At 39.3% G+C, this 18,935-nt stretch overlaps 1 protein-coding gene across 3 annotated transcripts in view; it reads right to left on the bottom strand.

Annotated features, from left to right (window-relative positions):
- The window catches only part of PPP1R21 (protein phosphatase 1 regulatory subunit 21), a 79,301-nt gene that overhangs the window by 20,951 nt on the left and 39,415 nt on the right, over positions 1-18,935 (bottom strand). For all 3 annotated transcript variants that reach the window (XR_004644954.1, XM_034764336.1, XM_034764335.1), the window contains exons 10-17: positions 18,020-18,121; positions 17,845-17,933; positions 14,665-14,801; positions 13,659-13,751; positions 10,831-10,958; positions 7,830-7,982; positions 6,609-6,701; positions 3,953-4,189 (exon numbers count right to left, since the gene is read on the bottom strand). Coding sequence is in view for 2 of the 3 variants with exons in the window: in XM_034764336.1 (XP_034620227.1) it covers positions 3,953-4,189; positions 6,609-6,701; positions 7,830-7,982; positions 10,831-10,958; positions 13,659-13,751; positions 14,665-14,801; positions 17,845-17,933; positions 18,020-18,121 (1,032 nt within the window). In the remaining variant the exon portion in view is untranslated. The remainder of the gene's footprint in view (positions 1-3,952; positions 4,190-6,608; positions 6,702-7,829; positions 7,983-10,830; positions 10,959-13,658; positions 13,752-14,664; positions 14,802-17,844; positions 17,934-18,019; positions 18,122-18,935) is intronic.

Genomic DNA, 18,935 nt, shown 5'->3' with positions numbered 1-18,935 from the left:
CAAAGGTCTTAAACATAGGACTTGGGAGCCATGAAGCAAGTCAAAAATAAAATCAGAGTACTGGTGGAAGATAGTGAAATCATTAGGAGGTGACAGCGGTTTTATGTGAAATTACTCAATGAAAAGAATACAAAAAACCTGTTGAGGGAAGTATGAGCAAGCCACAACCTCTCAAGACCTATTACCATGGTGGAGACTCAGATATCGCGACAATGAAATATGGGAAGGCAGTGGGACTGGATAGTGTATCCACTGAAGCACTTAAAGCATTTGGTTGTGAGGGAGTTGTGGTGATGAACTTTTTCAACTTAATTCTCCATACTGGAAAAATACCTGATCAGTAGAGGAAGAGCACATTGTTCCCTATCTTCAAGCCTAAGGGAGATATGCAAGAATGTAGTAATTACTGACCCACCAAGATAATGAGTCACATGATTAAATGGCTGGAAAGAATTATTGGGAGGGACTGGAGCATAAAGTGACAACCAATTTGGGTTTATGCCAGGAAGGTAAATGATGGATGCAGTGTTTGCAGCCCAAATATTGCAGGAGATATAGAGGAAGAAAAGCAAGGAATTGCACTTAATGCTTGTGGATTTAGAGCAGGGGTAGGCAACCTATGGCACGCGTGCCAAAGGCGGCACGTGAGCTGATTTTCAGTGGCACTCACACTACCTGGGTCCTGGCCACTGGTCCAGGGACCTCTGCATTTTAATTTAATTTTAAATGAAGCTTCTTAAACATTTTAAAAACCTTATTTACTTTACATACAACAACAGTTTAGTTATATATTATAGACTTATAGAAAGAGACCATCTAAAAATGTTAAAATGTATTACTGGCACGCAAAACCTTAAATTAGAGTGAATAAATGAAGACTTGGCACACCATCTCTGAAAGGTTGCCGACCCCTGATTTAGAGACTGCTTATGACAGAGTTCCTATATAACTGTTATGGCGTTGCCTGCAATTGCATATTCTGCCAGAGATACATGTTCAGACTATCATAGACATATACTAGGATAGCACAATAGTAGCAAGAAGCTGCTGTGGCTACAGCAAGTCATTCACTGGGACGGTAGGTCTAAATCAAGTATCAGCCTTAAACCCATTCCTATGGCCTGGTCCACACTAACCCCCCACTTCGAACTAAGGTACGTAAATTCAGCTACGTTAATAACGTAGCTGAATTCGAAGTACCCTAATTCGAACTTACCGCGGGTCCAGACGCGGCAGGCAGGCTCCCCCGTTGATGCCGCGTACTCCTCTCGCCAAGCTGGAGTACTGACGTCGATGGCGAGCACTTCCGGGATCGATCCGGGATCTATTTATCGCGTCTTGTCTAGATGCGATAAATCGATCCCAGAAGATCGATTGCTTACCGCCGGACCTGGAGGTAAGTGTAGACCTACCCTATGTGTGATTGTAATGGACACCTTAATGCAGGAGATTAGGGGAGAGGCTCCATGCAGTGTACTTTTCGCTGATTACATTATGTCACGGTCTGAAGATAAATATTAACTGAAAAGAGACCTAGAACTATTGAAGGTCACATTAAAAGAAAATGTCTTACAAATCAGCCGATACAAAATGGAACTCGTGCAATGCTTCCTTGAGAGGGACAACGAGAAGCCAGTAAAACCCGATGGTGTAGAGTTAAAGTCTGTGCAACAATTTAAATACCGCAGTTCAGTGTTGGGCCATGATGGGAATGTGGATGGAGATGTTGGAAACCACATGAAGAGTGCTCGGTATAAATGGACCAAGTTGACAGGAATTCTCTGCAGTAGGAATTGTGTAAGTAAATTAAAGACCAAAGTGTATAAGATTATGATTAGGCCAGCCCTGAAGTCAAGGTCAGAATGCTGGCCAATGAAGAAGAGAAAAACTACTTTACACTGCCAAAATGAGAATACTCAGATGGATGAAGAGTAAGACAAGAGCTGATACGGTACGCAATAAAATGGTACAAGCAGTGATTCAGATAGCCTCCATTGTGGAAAAGGTGAGGGAGTATTGACTGAGATAGCTGCATCATGTGAGATGTTTGCCAGAGAGTACAAGAGCTAGTAGTCATGGGACAAAGACCACAAGGAAGAGACTTAGAAAAAGGTGGCTTAAGACACTGAAGAACAACACGAGGAAGGTTTCAGAGTGGTAGCCATGTTAGTCTGTATCAGCAAAAAGAATGAGGAGTACCTGTGGCACCTTAGAGACCAACAAATTTATTTGGGCATAAGCTTTCGTGGGTTAAAATCCACTTCATCGGATGCATGTAGTGGAAAATACAGTAGGAAGATATACACACACACACACACACACACACACACAGAGAGAGAACATGAAAAAATGGGTGTTGCCATACCAACTATAACGAGACTAATCAATTAAGGTAGGCTATTATCAGGAGAAAAAAAACAGTAACAGTAGGGGGGAAAAAATTAGCAACCACACAACAAAACACTAACTAAGGAACCTATCCTTGCAACAAAACCCGTTGCCAACTCTGTCCACATACCTATTCAAGGGACAACATCATAAGACCTAATCACATCAGCCACACAATCAGAGACTCATTCACCTGCACATCTACCAATGTGATATATGCCATCATGTGCCAGCAATGCCCCTCGGTTTGGCCAATGTACATGGCAGGACAGTCTCTATACAAAAGAATAAATGGACACAAATCAGATGTCAAGAATTATAACATTCAAAACCAGTCGGAGAACACTTCAATCTCCCTGGACACTCAATTACAGACCTAAACGTCTCAATACTCCAACAAAAAACACTTCAAAAACAGATTCCAACGAGAAACTGTTGAATTGTAATTAATTTGCAAACTGGACACCATTAAATTAGGCTTGAATAAAGACTGGGAGTGGATGGGTCATTACACAAAGTAAAACTATTTCCCCATGTTTATTTTTCCCCCTACTGTTACTCACACCTTCTTGTCAACTTTTGGAAATGGGCCATCTTGATTATCACTACAAAAGTTTGTTTTCCTCCTTCTGATAATAGCCCACCTTAATTGATTACTCTCGTTATAGTTGGTATGGCAACACCCATTTTTTCCACATTGTGTGTGTGTGTGAGATATTATATATCTTCCTACTGTATTTTCCACTGCATACATCCGATGAAGTGGGTTTTAGCCCACGAAAGCTTATGCCCAAATAAATTTGTTAGTCTCAAAGGTGCTACAAGTACTCCTCATTCTTTTAACCTGAGGAAGCTTAGTTTCAACTTGGAAGACACACTTGACAAGAATGCTTGGAGACAAAGAACATGAGTCACCAACACCGAACAACAGGACACGACAAAGGCAAAGAAGGTTAATTCTGTTATAAGCTATAACGGTTATAAGTAATCACAGGTCCACATTATTTTTTATAACAAATATACACTATCAGTTCAAGGAAGCTATCCTAGTTACAATTTATTAGCAGATCATGAATTTGATACATTACAGGTAAGCAGCATTTGTATCTTCCAACGATGCTTAAGTAGTTTAAAAATATTGTCTATAAGAGAAATGTAAATATTTTAGGCCAACTCTAAGTAAGTTACTTCTTGCAGGATACCAGCTCTCTGTATACTTTTGATTCTGATTTTTAAAGTCAGTTCTTTACATCTCCTACCAATGTGACTTTTGTGGACCTATAAGTAATATTAATGAAGTTGCAGAACAAGACAGGTGTGTCTAAAAAAACGAAAAATACAAAAAACAATCACTAAGGCCTGCATTCTGCAGGAGACATCAGCTGTCAACTTGATTTAGACTCAAAACTGCTTTAAATTTAATGTGGATGATGTCAATTAAAACCTCAAATGATATTGTTCCATTGATCAAACAATATTACCGAAAAGTTGCTGTTTCCAAGTGTAAAAGATCTTTCCTCCAGCACACTGAGAAATAAAAGGATCTGAGGAAAAAATCACTTACCAGACTCATTCTTTTAACAGGCTCCCTTGAAGTCTTTTTTATGGCTTCTTCTTTCTCTCGTTCGGCTGCATTCAGCAGAACAGAATTTTCTGGCATAGACTCAATCAACTGTCCACTAAGTGAGCTCTTTAGCTTCTGGTTTTCTTTCTCTAACTTAATTTTGGCTAGCTGGGCCTCAAGCATCCAATGTTCCTTTTCCTGCTCCAGTTTTGCAATCTTCTCCAAACTTTGCTGGACCTTAAGAAGGAAAAGTTAACTGTGTTTGAATTGTAGAAAGAATGTGAAGTGTTGGGAATTAAATTAAGAATTACCTGAAGACATATGGTCTAAGTAAGTGAATGAGATTAGATGGTACAACAGGTTAATGCCTAAAGGCCCAAAGTTCTAGGTTTAATATGCTTAGGTCACAAGTAGAATGTGTTTAATGGTTTCAATTGGTCCCTACTGCATATCTGCACATCACAACAGTCAGCACAATTGGCAATCTTCCATTAAGGGGGATACAGGGCTAGAATATCAGAGTAGTTGTAGGTCAGGATTAGAAGAACTGTATGTGGAAATTTGAACTGCAGTATGCCTGGCTCCAGCCAGCCACTTCACAGCTTTAAGATTTGCGAGCTGATAACAAACATGTTGCAAAAATAAAGGAATAAACACAATACAAATTAAATTTATGGGCTGCAATTCCTCAAGAGCCATAGAAAAATATTTAATCTTGGAAAATTCCACATACATTTCATTTAAACTCCTCTTCCTTAGTACACTCTAAACAAGATATTTTTCATTTATTAAAAGCTCATTAACAACCCACTGATTTCTTTGCACTGATCAGGTAGTTAATATCCAGAACAAGTGTTCTCAAACTTCACTGCACTGCGACCCGCTTCGGACAACAAAAATTACTACAAGACCCCAGGAGGGGGACCGAAGCCGGAGCCCCGCCGAACCAGGCGGGTGGGGTGGGGTGGGGGGGAAGCTGAACCCCATGGGGTTCAGTCTTGGGGAAGGGGGACTGTAACCTGAGCCCTGCCCCCCAGGGCTGAAACCAAAGCCTGAGCCCTGCCACCTAGGGCTGAAGCCCTTGGGCTTCAGCCCCTGGCAGTGGGGCTCAGTCTTAGGCTTCAGCACCGGCCCCAGCAAGTGTAACACCAGCCGTGGCGACCCCATTAAAATTGGGTTGCGACCCACTTTGGGGTCCCAACCCACAGTTTGAGAACCGCTGATCTAGAGCGGTTAGCCTCTGCTTTAGCTTGGCCCCAGTCTATCCAAACTAGCTACTACCTAATCCCTAAAGTTTGACATATACTCAGCATATGGATTCTCAAGAGAACAAATTAAACTTTATTTAGCTTCCTCTTGCCCCAAAGCTTCCAGAGAGCAACTCCAAAGCTTACAGATCCTCTATGACACTTCGTAATTCATTTTTTTCTGCCAGTGACCATTTAAGATTAATAGAATGCATATTTTAAATTCCAAGTAATCAAATAGATACATTTTAAATTAAAAATCCCTTCAGATAAATATACTTTTACATAATCTTACCTCCTGAGTGCAGGAATACAATAAGAATGGTAATGCCAGATCAAACATACCATATATCTGAGAATAAGATCTAAACACACATTTGTGAACTGAAGGAGGACACAGTTGACTGGAAAGTAAAGTTATGAGACATAGTACAAAGTCCAAGAGATCATTTCTTTAAAAAAACAGAGCAAGAAATGACCAAATCGAACAGGAAATGCTAAATAATGGATACTAGACTAAACTGCATATATTTTCCATTTCTTGCCAAATTAAGTATTCTGTAAAAAATAATCTGATCTCATGTTTTCAGTGGAAACTTAGCATAATGCTGCTGTTGAGGTGACCTATTCTAAAGTATTGTGTTATGGGAAAGCAAAACTCCACTGTTTCTGGATACTATTGTTTGGCCATAATACAGAAAGCTACTGTTCACTGTAAACTGAACAAATGGGAAATCTACAATCTAATCTGAAGTCTCAAATTGAGGAGGGCCATTTGTTTTATAAAGTAACAACCCCTCTGATAATTTCTTGTGCAACATATCTTTATGAGGAATAAGATACTCATCCTGAATCAAAGTATTGTACAGCCCTTTATTTGCTTTGTCAAACGGGTTTCAGTTTTTGGTGGTGCAATGATAACATTCTAATTAAAAATGTAACTTCAGATGGGTGATAATTAGGTTGTTATATCAGTTCTTCCTTCTCAAAAGTGCACGCAAACATCAGTTTTGTGACTGGACAGAAATTTCCATCTTTGTAGTTTGTGCTAGGCTCAAACCAAATCAAATTCCCTTCTCCATCCTACATCTATAATTCCAGAATTCTTTTTACTAAAAGATTATGACTCTCTTCCTATTACAGAAATGTGAACTAGACATTCAAATGAAGAAGGCTCAAGACCAGTTCTCCCTAATAAGAACAGGCTAACAGACATTATAGATCAGCTTGCAACTAATTATAGAAATTGTAAAGCAAGTATAATGTCAGAGTTTACAGATATAAATACATCTGTAATTTCAATTTTGTAACAGACTAACTCAAATTAATACATGACTTTTAGACATAGCAAACTGTTTTTATTAGAAAAAAGTGTTAACACATATTTGTCAAAATATATACAAGAATACCTGTTGTGCAAGACCTTCTCTACTTTCTGTGGAACTCAGAAGAACTCTGCGATTGGCCAAAGCCTCTTCATAAGGCACTGAATCTGAATAGGGCTATAACCAAAGAAACAGCAAAGGCTTTCACAGTAAATCAAATTATATATTTTCCATGTTCTTTTCTTGATCTCCTCCTCCCCACTGTCCTTGCTAAAGCAATGTGAAGAGTTCTGCTTTGCATGTTTAAAATTTCTTTCATTTTGTTTCCCTATCTAGCAATACAAGCCAGTTGGGTCTCCAAGCAAGGCAAAATGATTAGTACAGTATACATGCCACTTAGGACATGTTTGAAGTCTGCTTAACTGGGACATCCCCCAAGGAATCAATGTAAGCTTTTTGGGGAGATTTAGTGGTGCTTGAATCTTTCGGTTTAGCAGGGTTCATTATTTGCAAAGTACTTTTTATATACAAATTTTGTGTTTCCACTTTATGCTGTTTTTGTCAATTTGCCTCGCTAACCGTTGCCAGTCCCTTCAAAAAAATACAGTAAATTTAACATTCCACATGTATGTTCCTGGCTATTCATATGGAAAGAACAAACTACATATACAGGTGGGCTACCTTTCTAGCAGCCTTGCAGCTGATCCTACTGGCGAAACTGGGCAAACAGTAAGATCAGAGCTTGCTCTCAACCCAGGGTGCTCTGCCACCCCCACCTCTCAGACAACAGCCTTACAGTAGAACCTCAGAGTTACGAACACCTTGGGAATGGAGGTTGTTCGTAACTCTGAAATGTTCGTAACTCTGAACAGAACACTATGGTGGTTCTTTCAAAAGTTTACAACCGAATATTGACTTAATACAGCTTTGACACTCTACTATGCAGAAGAAAAATGCTTTCCCTTTATTTTATTTTTTTTAGCAGTTTACGTTTAACACGTACACTGTATACAGTATACTGTATTTGCTTTTTTATTATTTTTGGTCTCTGATGCTGCTCGATTGTGTACTTCCGGTTCCAAATGAGGTGTGTGGTTGGTCAGTCCGTAACACTGGAGTTTACAACTCTGAGGTTCTACTGTACTATTAAAATGGTTCTGATAACCAATAATTCTTGTTTCATGGGGGAGGAAAGTCCATTCAATATGGCATCCTGATTAAGAGGATTCTATTGTCTAAGGTAACTGAATTAGATACAATCCTTTGCCTTCTCTACTTGAATGTAAATGTTAGCTGAACACACACCTTCTTTAAAGATTTCATGTAGGCAACTGCTTTCTTCTTGTACTGGAGCATACATTCAGCTGATAGAGGGCTGATGAACTCTGTCCCTCCCTTAGGCCCACAGCTCAATGAAGCCGTGAAGTGGTCTAAGTTGTTGCTAAAGAATGAGGCAATCTAGACAGGTCAAGAAAGATTTTTACTTTAAATAGAAAAAAGTGTCAGAAATAACAAAAGAGAAAGAATAGTCATGGAACTGAAGTTCATAGCAAAATTGCAAGTACAAATTTATTAGGGGCTTTACAAAACTCACATATTGCACAGGCATGAACTAAACAAAGATCATTCGCAATCATGCCTGCTCCCCTATTAAGCATGTATCTTTCGTAGTACTGCGATGTATCACAACAGTAGCAAACTAATTTGCAAATAGCTTTTTAAAAATGGATCTGGAAATCTTAGAATATAACAGATCTTTACTAGGGCTGTCAAGCAATTAAAAAAATTAATCGTGATTAATCGCACCATTAAATAGAATACGATTTATTTAAATATTTTTGGATGTTTTCTACATTTTCAAACATATTGATTTCAAATTACAACACAGAATACAAAGTGTACAGCACTCACTTTATATTTATTTTGATTACAAGTATTTGCACCTTAAAAAACAAAAAGAAATAGTATTTTTCAATTCACCTAATACAAGTACTGTAATGCAATCTCTACCATGAAAGTTGAACTTACAAATGTAGAATTATGTACAAAAAACTGCATTCAAAAATAAAACAAATGTAAAATTTTAGAGCCTGCAAGTTCACTCAGTCCTACTTATTGTTCAGCCAACTGCTCAGACAAACAAGTTTGTTTACATTTGCCGGAGATAATGTTGCCCGCTTCTTGTTTACAATGTCATCTGAAAGTGAGAACAGGCGTTCTTATGGCACTGTTGTAGCCGGCGTCGCAAGATATTTATGTGTCTCTTCATCTTCAACCACCAGTCCACAGGACATGCTGATGATGGATTCTACTTGATAACAATCCAAAGTTGTCATAACTATAAACAGCCCTCCTGTGTACAGTACTATAAAAAGCCCTCCTATGTACAGTACTATAAAAAGCCCTCCTGGCCAGAGACTCCAAAATCCTTTTACCTGTAAAAGGGTTAAGAAGCTCAGGTAACCTGGCTGGCATCTGACCCAAAGGACCAATAAGGGGACAAGATACTTTCAAATCTTGGTTGGGGGGGGAAGGCTTTTGTTTGTGCTCTTTGTTTTGGGGGTTGTTCGCTCTTGGGACTGAGAGGGACCAGACATCAATCCAGGCTCTCCAAATCTTTCTGAACAAGTCTCTCATATTTCCAACTTGTAAACAAACAGCCAGGCAAGGCGTGTTAGTTTTTCATCTTTGTTTTTTTAACTTGTAAATGTACCTTTTTGCTAGAGTGTTTATCTCTGTTTGCTGTAACTTTGAACCTAAGGCTAGAGGGGGTTCCTCTGGGCTCTTTAAGTTTGATTACCCTGTAAAGTTAGTTTCCATCCTGATTTTACAGAGATGATTTTTACCTTTTTCTTTAATTAAAAGCCTTCTTTTTAAGAACCTGAATGATTTTTCCTTGTTTTTAGATCCAAGGGGGTTGGATCTTGATCCACCAGGAGTTGGTGGGAGGTAGGAGGGAGGATGGTTAATTTCTCCTTGTTTTAAGATCCAAGGGGTTTAGATCTGTATTCACCAGGGAATTGGTGAAGAGTCCCTCAAGGCTACCTAGGGAAGGGAATTAGCACATTTGGGAGTGATGGCAGCAGACCAGATCTAAGCTGGTAGTTAAGCTTAGAAGTTTTCATGCAGGCCCCCACATTTGTACCCTAAAGTTCAGAGTTGGGAAGCAGCCTTGACAAAAGTAATGTGGACCGACGTGTTCATTTTCATTATTTGAGTCAGATGCCACCAGCAGAAGGTTGATTTGCTTTTTTGGTGGTTCAGGTTCTGTAGTTTCTGCATCGGAATTTTTCTCTTTTAAGACTTCTGAAAGCATGCTCCACACCTCCTCCCGCTCAGATTTTGGAAGGCATTTCAGATTCTTAAACTTTAAGTCAAGTGCTGTAGCTATCTTTCGAAATCTCACATTGGTACCTTCTTTGCGTTTCGTCAAATTTGTAGTGAAAGTGTTCTTAAAATGAACAACACATATTGGATCATCATCCAAGACTGCTATAACATAAAATATATGGCAGAATGCGGGTAAAACAGAGCAGGGGACATACAATTCTGCCCCAAGGAGTTCAGCCACCAATTCAATTAATGCTTTTTTTTTTTTTTTTTTTTTTTTTAAAAAGCATTGAAGCATGTCCTCTGGAATGGTGGCCAGAACATGAAGGGGCATACAAATGTTTAGCATATCTGGCACGTAAATACCTTGCAATGCCAGATACAAAAGTGCTAAGCAAATGCCTGTTCTCACTTTCTGGTGACATTGTAAATAAGAAGAGGGCAGCATTATCTCTTGTAAATGTAAACAAAGTTGCTTGTCTTGGTGATTGGCTGAACAAGAAGTAGGACTGAGTGGAAGTAGGCTCTGAAGTTTTACAATCTTTTATTTTTGAGTGCAGTTATGTAACTGCAACAAAAATCTACACTTGTAAGTTGCACTTTCACAACAAAGATTGCACTACAGTACTTGTATGAGGTGAATTGAAAAATACCATCTCTTTTGTCGTTTTGCAGTGAAAATATTTGTAATCAAAAACATAGACTTTGATTTCAATTACAGTACAGAATAAAATATCTATGAAAATGCAGAAAAACATCCAAAATATTTAATAAATTTCTATAGTGAATTGTTTTAATAGTGCGATTAAAACTGCGATTAATTTTTTTAACTGCGATTAATCGACAGCCTTAATCTTTACATACTTTGTGATATCCTGAGATCTTTATACATGAGTTAAATCTTTCAGAAAAGTGAGAGATTTTAAACTCTAAATCTAGGCTGACACCATTAGATTTTGGCTAGGAAACAAATTACCTTGCCTGCTCCATTTGTTAAAGCCACTACCGAGGACAAGATGCAGTCATTTGTTGTTATAAGTTTCTGTGTGGCTGTTGGAAGCTCGTGTTCTAAGGCAGCTTTCTGACTGTAGTGCTTGGAAATTTCTAAATGAAAACAATTACATTGTGTTAATTGTCTACATACTACATTATATTCTTTCCTATACCCCACCCTTAATTGCTGTCAATTAAGAGCTAGTGGATGCTGGGCACTTCTGAAAATATGACCCTAAATGAATTGCTCAAGGTTGCAGCAGCTCACGAGCACTAGAAAGAGGGATTGTTGTGACAAGTCTGTGCTATGAAAAAAAATACATGCTAGAAAAGACTCTTCCGACTTAGACACCTGGCTACTATGAACATATTATGAACTATGATATGGAAAGTAGAAGAAACCCAAAACTTCTCAGCAGCTTTTCACCATCCTAATGGTGCAACAATTTCTCCTCCTCTTTCTGGAGATTTTTGTTCAGCAAGGAATCTTCGTTAGTCTCTTTCAACAACATATCCTCTGGTTCCCAGTAAACCTATTGTGTCTGTTATTGCTTTAATGATAATTTGTCCATTTTGTAAGGGTGTATTGAAAACAAAAATAAAATTAAGATTGAACCAATGATCTCCAGTACAACCACCTTTTAAAAACATGAACCGTAGTATGTAGTAATAAACTGCAGTAATATTGCTAACAGACTGAACAATGGAAATATCTCATTGACAATTACAGAATGTTAATATTTATGCAGCTGACTAGAGTTACAGTATAAAAATAAGTCAACTAAATTTACCCTTCTTTCCTTTAGGGCCAAAAACCTCAATAGTCTTGGTTCTAGAAAGAGTTCCAACAACATTTAGCATTTTGTAAAGGCATTTTAAAATAATTTGAATTAATCCTCCTGCCAAAATTAGTAACCAACTAGCACTAATAAAAAAAGTCAAATACAATACAGTTTGTTTGCACAATATAGCGATGTCTTCTATACATCATTAAATTATACCTTCTGTGAAAAAGTCAGCAGAGCTGAGCAGCTCTCAAGTTTCTCATTTAGTATACATATTCTAGTTCAGAGAAAATCCTCAGCCCTATCCCCTCCATGGAGAAAACTGTTAGGAAAATTCCAGTATCAGATGGTGGAGACACTCCATCAGCTGTGATGTTTATGATAGTGGTCATGCACATACATTTCATAGGCGGGTAGATGGGGGCAGGGGGAGCTGTAGACGTGGCGTATCTTGACTTTAGTAAAGCTTTTCATACGGTCACGCATGACTCTCTCATAAACAAACTAGGGAAATGCAACCTAGATGGAGCTACTATAAGGTGGATGCAAAACTGGGTGGAAAACTGTTCACAGAGAGTAGTTATCAGTGGTTCAGTGTCATGCTGGATGGGCATAATGAGTGGGGTCCCACAGGGATCAGTTGTGGGTCCGGTTCTGTTCAATATCTTCATCAATGATTTAGATAATGGCATAGAGAGTACACTTATAAAGTTTGTGGACGATACCAAGCTGGGAGGGGTTGCAAGTGCTTTGGAGGATAGGATTAAAATTCAAAATGATCTGGACAAACTGGAGAAATGGTCTGAAGTAAATAGGATGCAATTAAATAAGGACAAATGCAAAGTACTCAATTTAGGAAGGAACAATCAATTGCACACATACAAAATGGGAAATGATTGCCTAGGAAGGAGTACTGCGGAAAGGGATCTGGGGGTCATAGCGGACCACTAACTAAATATGAGTCAACAGTGTAACACTGTTGCAAAAAAAAAGCGATCATCATTCTGGGAAGCAGGGCCGGCTCCAGGGTTTTGGCCGCCCCAAGCAGCCAAAACAAAACAAAACAAAAAAGCCGCGATCGTGATCTGCGGCGGCAATTCGGCAGGAGGTCCTTCACTCCCAGGCGGAGTGAGGGACCGTCCACCGAATTGCCACCGAATACCCGGACCTGCTGCCCCTCTCCGGAGCTGCCGCCCCAAGCACCTGCTTGAGAAGCTGGTGCCTGGAGCCGGCCCTGCTGGGAGGTAGTAGAAGAGCAACAAAAGTGATTAAAGGTCTAGAAAACATGACCTATGAGGGAAGACTGAAAAAAATGGGTTTCTTTAGTCTGGAACAGAGAAGACTAAGAAAGGACAGGTTCAAGTACATAAAACGTTGTTACAAGGAGGAGGGAGAAGAATTGTTCTTAACCTCTGAGGATAGGACAAGAAGCAATGGGCTTAAATTACAGCAGGGGAGGTTTAAGTTGGACATTAGGAAAACTTCCTGTCAGGGCGGTTAAGCACTGGAATACATTGCCTAGGGAGGTTGTGGAATCTCCATCATTGGAGATTTTTAAGAGCAGGTTAGACAAACACCTGTCAGGGATGGTCTAGATAAGTCCTGGCATGAATGCAGGGGACTAGATGACCTCTCAGGGTCCTTTCCAGTCCTATGATTATAGAATGTACATTTCATTGTCCTTCCACTCTACATGTCAGTTTCATTAGAGTGAGCAGAGCACTGAAACCAGAAGAATCCTGCTCTCTGAAGCACCCAGAGCAGTATTATTGTCTATTTTAATACCCAGCCTACTCACAAGAATGAATGCGACAGCCAGAACAGTGGAGGCACCACAATACACATACACAAACCTGCAAACTAAAATTATGTTCGGTGGTCTAATTTTACGTCTTTCAACCTTTAACATAAACCTTTACAAGCTAAATTACTGGATGTAGATATACTTAGCCTAACTTTCAAAACCAGGCATTCAATAATTAAGACATAGCCCATTTTAAATTGCTTACCCCTCGTTTATTCTCACCTTTCATAACATTATGAAATCCATGAAGACCTGCAGCAATGTGTATGAATACTGAACTGTAATTTGTCCGAAGCAGCCCTTCTGGTTTTATACCTAAAAACCATGCAAGAAAGTTGACAAGTCTATATTCAATGATCAATATAAAAAATATATCAAACCCTGAAAGTTATCTGGTTTCCGAATGGTGGAAATATTTGCAGGTTATATCTTTAGCACTGAGGAAGCAAGACTTGTTAACTGAACTTGACCCATAATTATTAATGAAATCTTTTTTTTAAAAAAAAAATTGAATTTTGCTAACATAAGCAAGTCAGTCTTCTAAACTTTAGATTTTGCTCAGACATTGCAATTACACCAGAGTATTTTGGTTTGGAAAATCAATTCACTATGTAGTATGAAATCTACACAGTTGTTGCAATATCTTTTACTATCCAAGATAATGGTTATTTTTACCAGGAGCCCTTTTTTCCCCCTCTATAAAGGGTCAATTAGGGTCAATCCACTGATCAGTTACATCTCATTTGCTGCTTCTTTTACTTTGCCACTATATATTTCAATGTTTATTTTACAGCATTAAACTGATGTTTACGTGATTTTTTTTGTGTTTCACTTACATACTACTATAGTTAGAAAGATACCTTACACATTTGTTTGGGTTGTATTTTGTTTGTGTGAGGGGCGGGGGGAAGCTGGCGGTTTTGGTGGTGATGAGGAAGTGCTAGAAGGTTCTGACCTAATAATTGAAGATTGAATGCTCTCCTGTAGGCTTTTTAAGCCAGTATAAGATATAAAGGAACAAGTGATTATACTACAAAAGCTAATGGCCCATTTCATCTTTTTTCTACAAAACAGCATTTAACGTGTAACCCCTATAGCTTAGCGAGTGCATTATTATGTCCCGTGAAGACCTATTTTTTTGTTTCATATTTGCATATGGTTGGTTCAAAACCAGGAAGCATTAGCATCCTTCATATTCGAACAGATTGGAGCCATAATGGACACTTACTTGGTAAGACAATAAGACTAATGTATACGTGTAACTTCTCAAAGACTGCAGTAATCTTCTTCATATCATTGTGGAGCTCCAGATTCCTGGCTCTTAAAGCAGCTGTGCAAAGAGAAGATTCACACTCTTCTTCCAAACTAGGAATATATGAATTTATTTTTTAAAGTGAATATCTTGCCAAACAAATGCTAAATTTTCATAATCAACAGGATAAACGTCTCTGCTGCTGTTTAAATTCTGAGTCAGAGAAGTAACAAGAAAGAAAGGGGCTGAGAATTTTATTTCTTTATAAGAACATAAGAAGGGCCATAGTGGGTCAGACCAATGGTCCATCCAGCCTAGTACCCAGTCTTCCAACAGTGGTCAATGCCATGTGCTTCTGTTCATTTCCTCTGAATAGGGCACTTAAGTGATCCATCCCCTCTCATCCAGTCCCAGCTTCTGGCAGTCAGAGGTTTAGGGACACCCAGAGCCTGGGATTGCATCCCTGACCACCTTGGCTAACAAAGGCCTTGGCTACACTTGCAGCTGTACAGAGCTCTGAGGTAAACCTGTCTTCGTACAGCTGAGTGGGGAAAAGCGCTGCAGTCTGTCCACACTGACAGCTGCCAGCGCAGTGGTGTGGCCACACTTGCCACATTTGCAGCTGTGTTGGGAGCGGTGCATTATGGGCAGCTATCCCAGCATTCATGTGGCTGCAACGTACTTTTCAAAACGGGGAGGTGGGGTGGATTGTGACAGGGAGTGTGGCGGGAGCGAGAGTGCTTTTTGGAGCACGTCAGCTCTCTATTTTGCAAGTTCCGAACTCCCAGCCCCCTGCTCATTCATTTACTCACTCAAAGCAAGCTGCAAACTGTTTGCTTTTCTCTGTGGTACGAGCTTTGAAACCGGCACTTCCGCATTCCTGCAGCCGGTCACAACAATGGAGAGGATTGGCCACTTGACAAGGTGATTAGTACAGCACTGCAAGCCTTTACACTCACACCCGTGAGTCGTAGCCACTCCGCTGCAGCTGTTATTCCTCTCGGAGATGTGAAGTACCTGCAGCGGTGTACCCAGAGAGATACAGCGCTGTAAGTGCCCTGCCAGTGTGGATGGGGAGTGAGTTACAGCGCTAGGGGAGGCTTTACAGAGCTGTAACTTGCAAGTGTAGCCAAGGCCAAACATTGATGGATCTATCCTCCACAAACTTATCCAATTCTTTTTTTGAATCCAGTTATACTTTTGGCCTTCACAACATTCTCTGGCAACGAGTTCCACAGTTGACTGTGTTGTGTGAAGAAGTACTTCCTTGTGTTTTAACCCTGCTGCCTATTAATTTCATTGGGTGACCCCCCCTAGTTCTTGTGTTACATAAAGAGGCAAACAACACTTGCCTGTTCACTTTCTCCACACCATTCATGATTTTATAAAAGCTTCCATCATATTCCCTTCTTAGTTGTTTCTTTTCTAAACTAACCATTCCAAATCTTTTTAAACCTCTCTTCATATGGAATCTGTTCCATACCGTAATCATTTTTGTTCCCCTTCTCTAAATCTTCTCCAATTCTAATATATCTTTTTGTGATGGGTTGACCAGAACTGTATGCAGTATTCAAGGCGAGGGCAAACAGGGATTTATATAGTGTCATTATATTTTCTTATTATTGATAGCGTTCCTAATGGTTCCTAACATTGTTAGTTTTTTTTTTGGGGGGGGGGGGGGGGGGGCAAGGGGGGTTGATTGCTGCTGCATATTGAGCAGATGTCTCCATGATGACTCCAAGATCTCTTTCTTGATGGGGTCTAAATTAGTTGTTACCACTTATTTTGTATGCATCATTGGGATTAATGTTTTCCAACGTGCATTACTTTGCATTTATCAACACTGAATTTCATCTGCCAGTTTGTCAAATCCCTTTGTAACTCTTCACAGTTAGCTTTGGACTTAACTATCATCTTCAAATTTTGCCACCTCTCTGTTTACCCCTTTATCCAGGTATCTTTATGAATATGTTGAATATCACAGGTCCCAGTACAGATCCTTGGGGAGGCCCGCTATTTACCTCTCTCCATTGCGAAAACTGACCATTTATTTCTACCCCTTGTTTCTTATGTTTTAACAGTCATTGATCATTGAGAGGACCTTTCCTCTTATCTCATGACTGCGTACTTTGCTCAAGAACCTTTGGTATGGGACCTTATCAAAGCTTTCTGAAAGTCCAAGTACACCATATCAGCTGGATCATTCCTGTCCACATTCTTGTTGACACCCTCAAAGAATCCTGATAGATTGATGAGGCATGATTTCACTTTACAAGGGCAGTGTTGATCTTCCGCAGCATATGGATCAACTAGGAGTACTTTAGATAATTTTAGATTATTCATAACCTACGAATAATGGAAAAAAGATGTTTTTCCACTTCCAGTACCCACCATACTGGTGCTTCATTTTCTTTCCTGTTAATGACTTATTTATTATTTGTAGTATCTTAGCATCTAGTAAGCTCAGGCATGGAACAGGGCCCCATTGAGCTAGGCAATGTACAAACAAAATAGAGACAGGGGAGGGGATGGGGGTAGGACAAGACCTTTCTCTCCTTCCACACCTCCTAGCCCATACCCCAATTTTGAGTATTATTTTGAAGGCACAATCCACCTCCCTTCCAACCCACCCAACGGGGCAGGAAATAAGATCTGCACAGGAATAAGGAGAGAAAGAAGACAACCTGCAAAGGGGACAGGCATGTGGCTTTGTTTTACAGGTGCAAATTCGAAGATGCCATAAGTATTCCATGACAAATATCCAAGCCTGGGGCAGACCCAGGAACTCAATGATTTCATTAAACAACCTCACTTAAAGTGATTCCACAGTTGTCAAATCTCCTGGATTTATCACAAGATTCACAATATTTGTTATTTTTCTCAAACTCATAGCGACTGCAACCATGAGAACTTCAGCTTTCTTTTTTCAAATGTAAGTCTCTAGGCCTCGTGGTTGCAGGCAAAACCTGGCAAGTGTGTCCCAAATGCTGCTTACTGCCTCAAAAGCCAGAAAGCCAGAAAACCCTAAAATATTTTTTTTTAAATCTCGTGTTTTTTAAGCCAATCGATTGGTGTTTTGGGGGTGGGCTGATGACTTTTGAGGAGTTGGGGTTGGTAATACAAGCTAGAACTCAACAGATTTCAAGAGGAAAATACCTTTTTAACTGATAAGGAAGAATCTTCCTGAGAAAACATGTGTAGGAAGTTAAATGTTCAGAAAAGACCTTCAATTTCACAGTTGTTTCCTAAGGAAAAGATAACCAGATTTAAGAGCTATTTGCACAGTAAAGATTTATTTTTCATCAGGAAAAAATAAGATCAAAAATATTACCAGCACAGTCACTGTATCTTCTGTAATACTCTCAAACAAGTGAAGCATTCCTTCCTCCAGAGGACGAACATAGGATGCATTCTCATGAAGATACTGTGAGAACTGAATACAAAGAGGTTTAAGTGGCACTTGCTAGTAAAGATTACAGATTGCTCAAAGCTGACAGATGAATATTTCACATTAATATAGCACTTTTCATTGTGAAGGATCCCAAAGTGCTTCACAAAAGGTATACACCCCTACTGATGGGCAGCCATACCCTGCACTATTTTGGGAAGGAAAAGACACTGAAAGCAAATTCTGGTCAGGGATACTGGAGCAAATACCTCAGAAAAGGAAGATGGAATTTTTTTATGGCTATGCACAGTAGTCAGAACCTCTATCTCCCTAAAGCTCACTTACAGAAAACTAATGAGCTGCCTTAAAAGTAAAGCTTCATTAAGAACCCTTTAAAAAAAAGTGTTATGACAACTTTCTCTTCCAAAGAGGTCTACTTTAGAACAATAGTGCTTTTAAGATGTGCATTCTTATTAGGTTATGAACCCATGAAGATGCATAAGAAGAACACTGGCTTTCAACTGTACTGACACCACAGAATTTTTAAGCAATTTATTCTACAAATCCTGACTGAAGCCATAATAATTCAAAGTAAACTTTTTTTTATTTTATTTCCCCCATAAAAGGATTTGGCTTCATTTACCCACAGGTATTATTTATATTGCAGTAGCATCTAGAAGCCCCTACCAGATATACTGTAAGGACCCTACAAAAATAAAAAAAGTGTGATGCAATGTAGTCTAATGTTAACAAGAGGAAAGTGGTGCTTAGAGCTCTTGACATTCAGACATGCACAAAGAAGGATTAAACAAAGGGCAACTGGTAAATCTAAGGATGTTGAAGTACCACAAGCAGAATG

Source organism: Trachemys scripta, chromosome 3 (genome assembly GCF_013100865.1).
Source record: "Trachemys scripta elegans isolate TJP31775 chromosome 3, CAS_Tse_1.0, whole genome shotgun sequence".
NCBI lineage: Eukaryota > Metazoa > Chordata > Testudines > Emydidae > Trachemys > Trachemys scripta.
The sequence above is the reverse complement of the archived record's forward strand: the minus strand, read 5'-3'. Positions and strand labels throughout refer to the sequence as shown.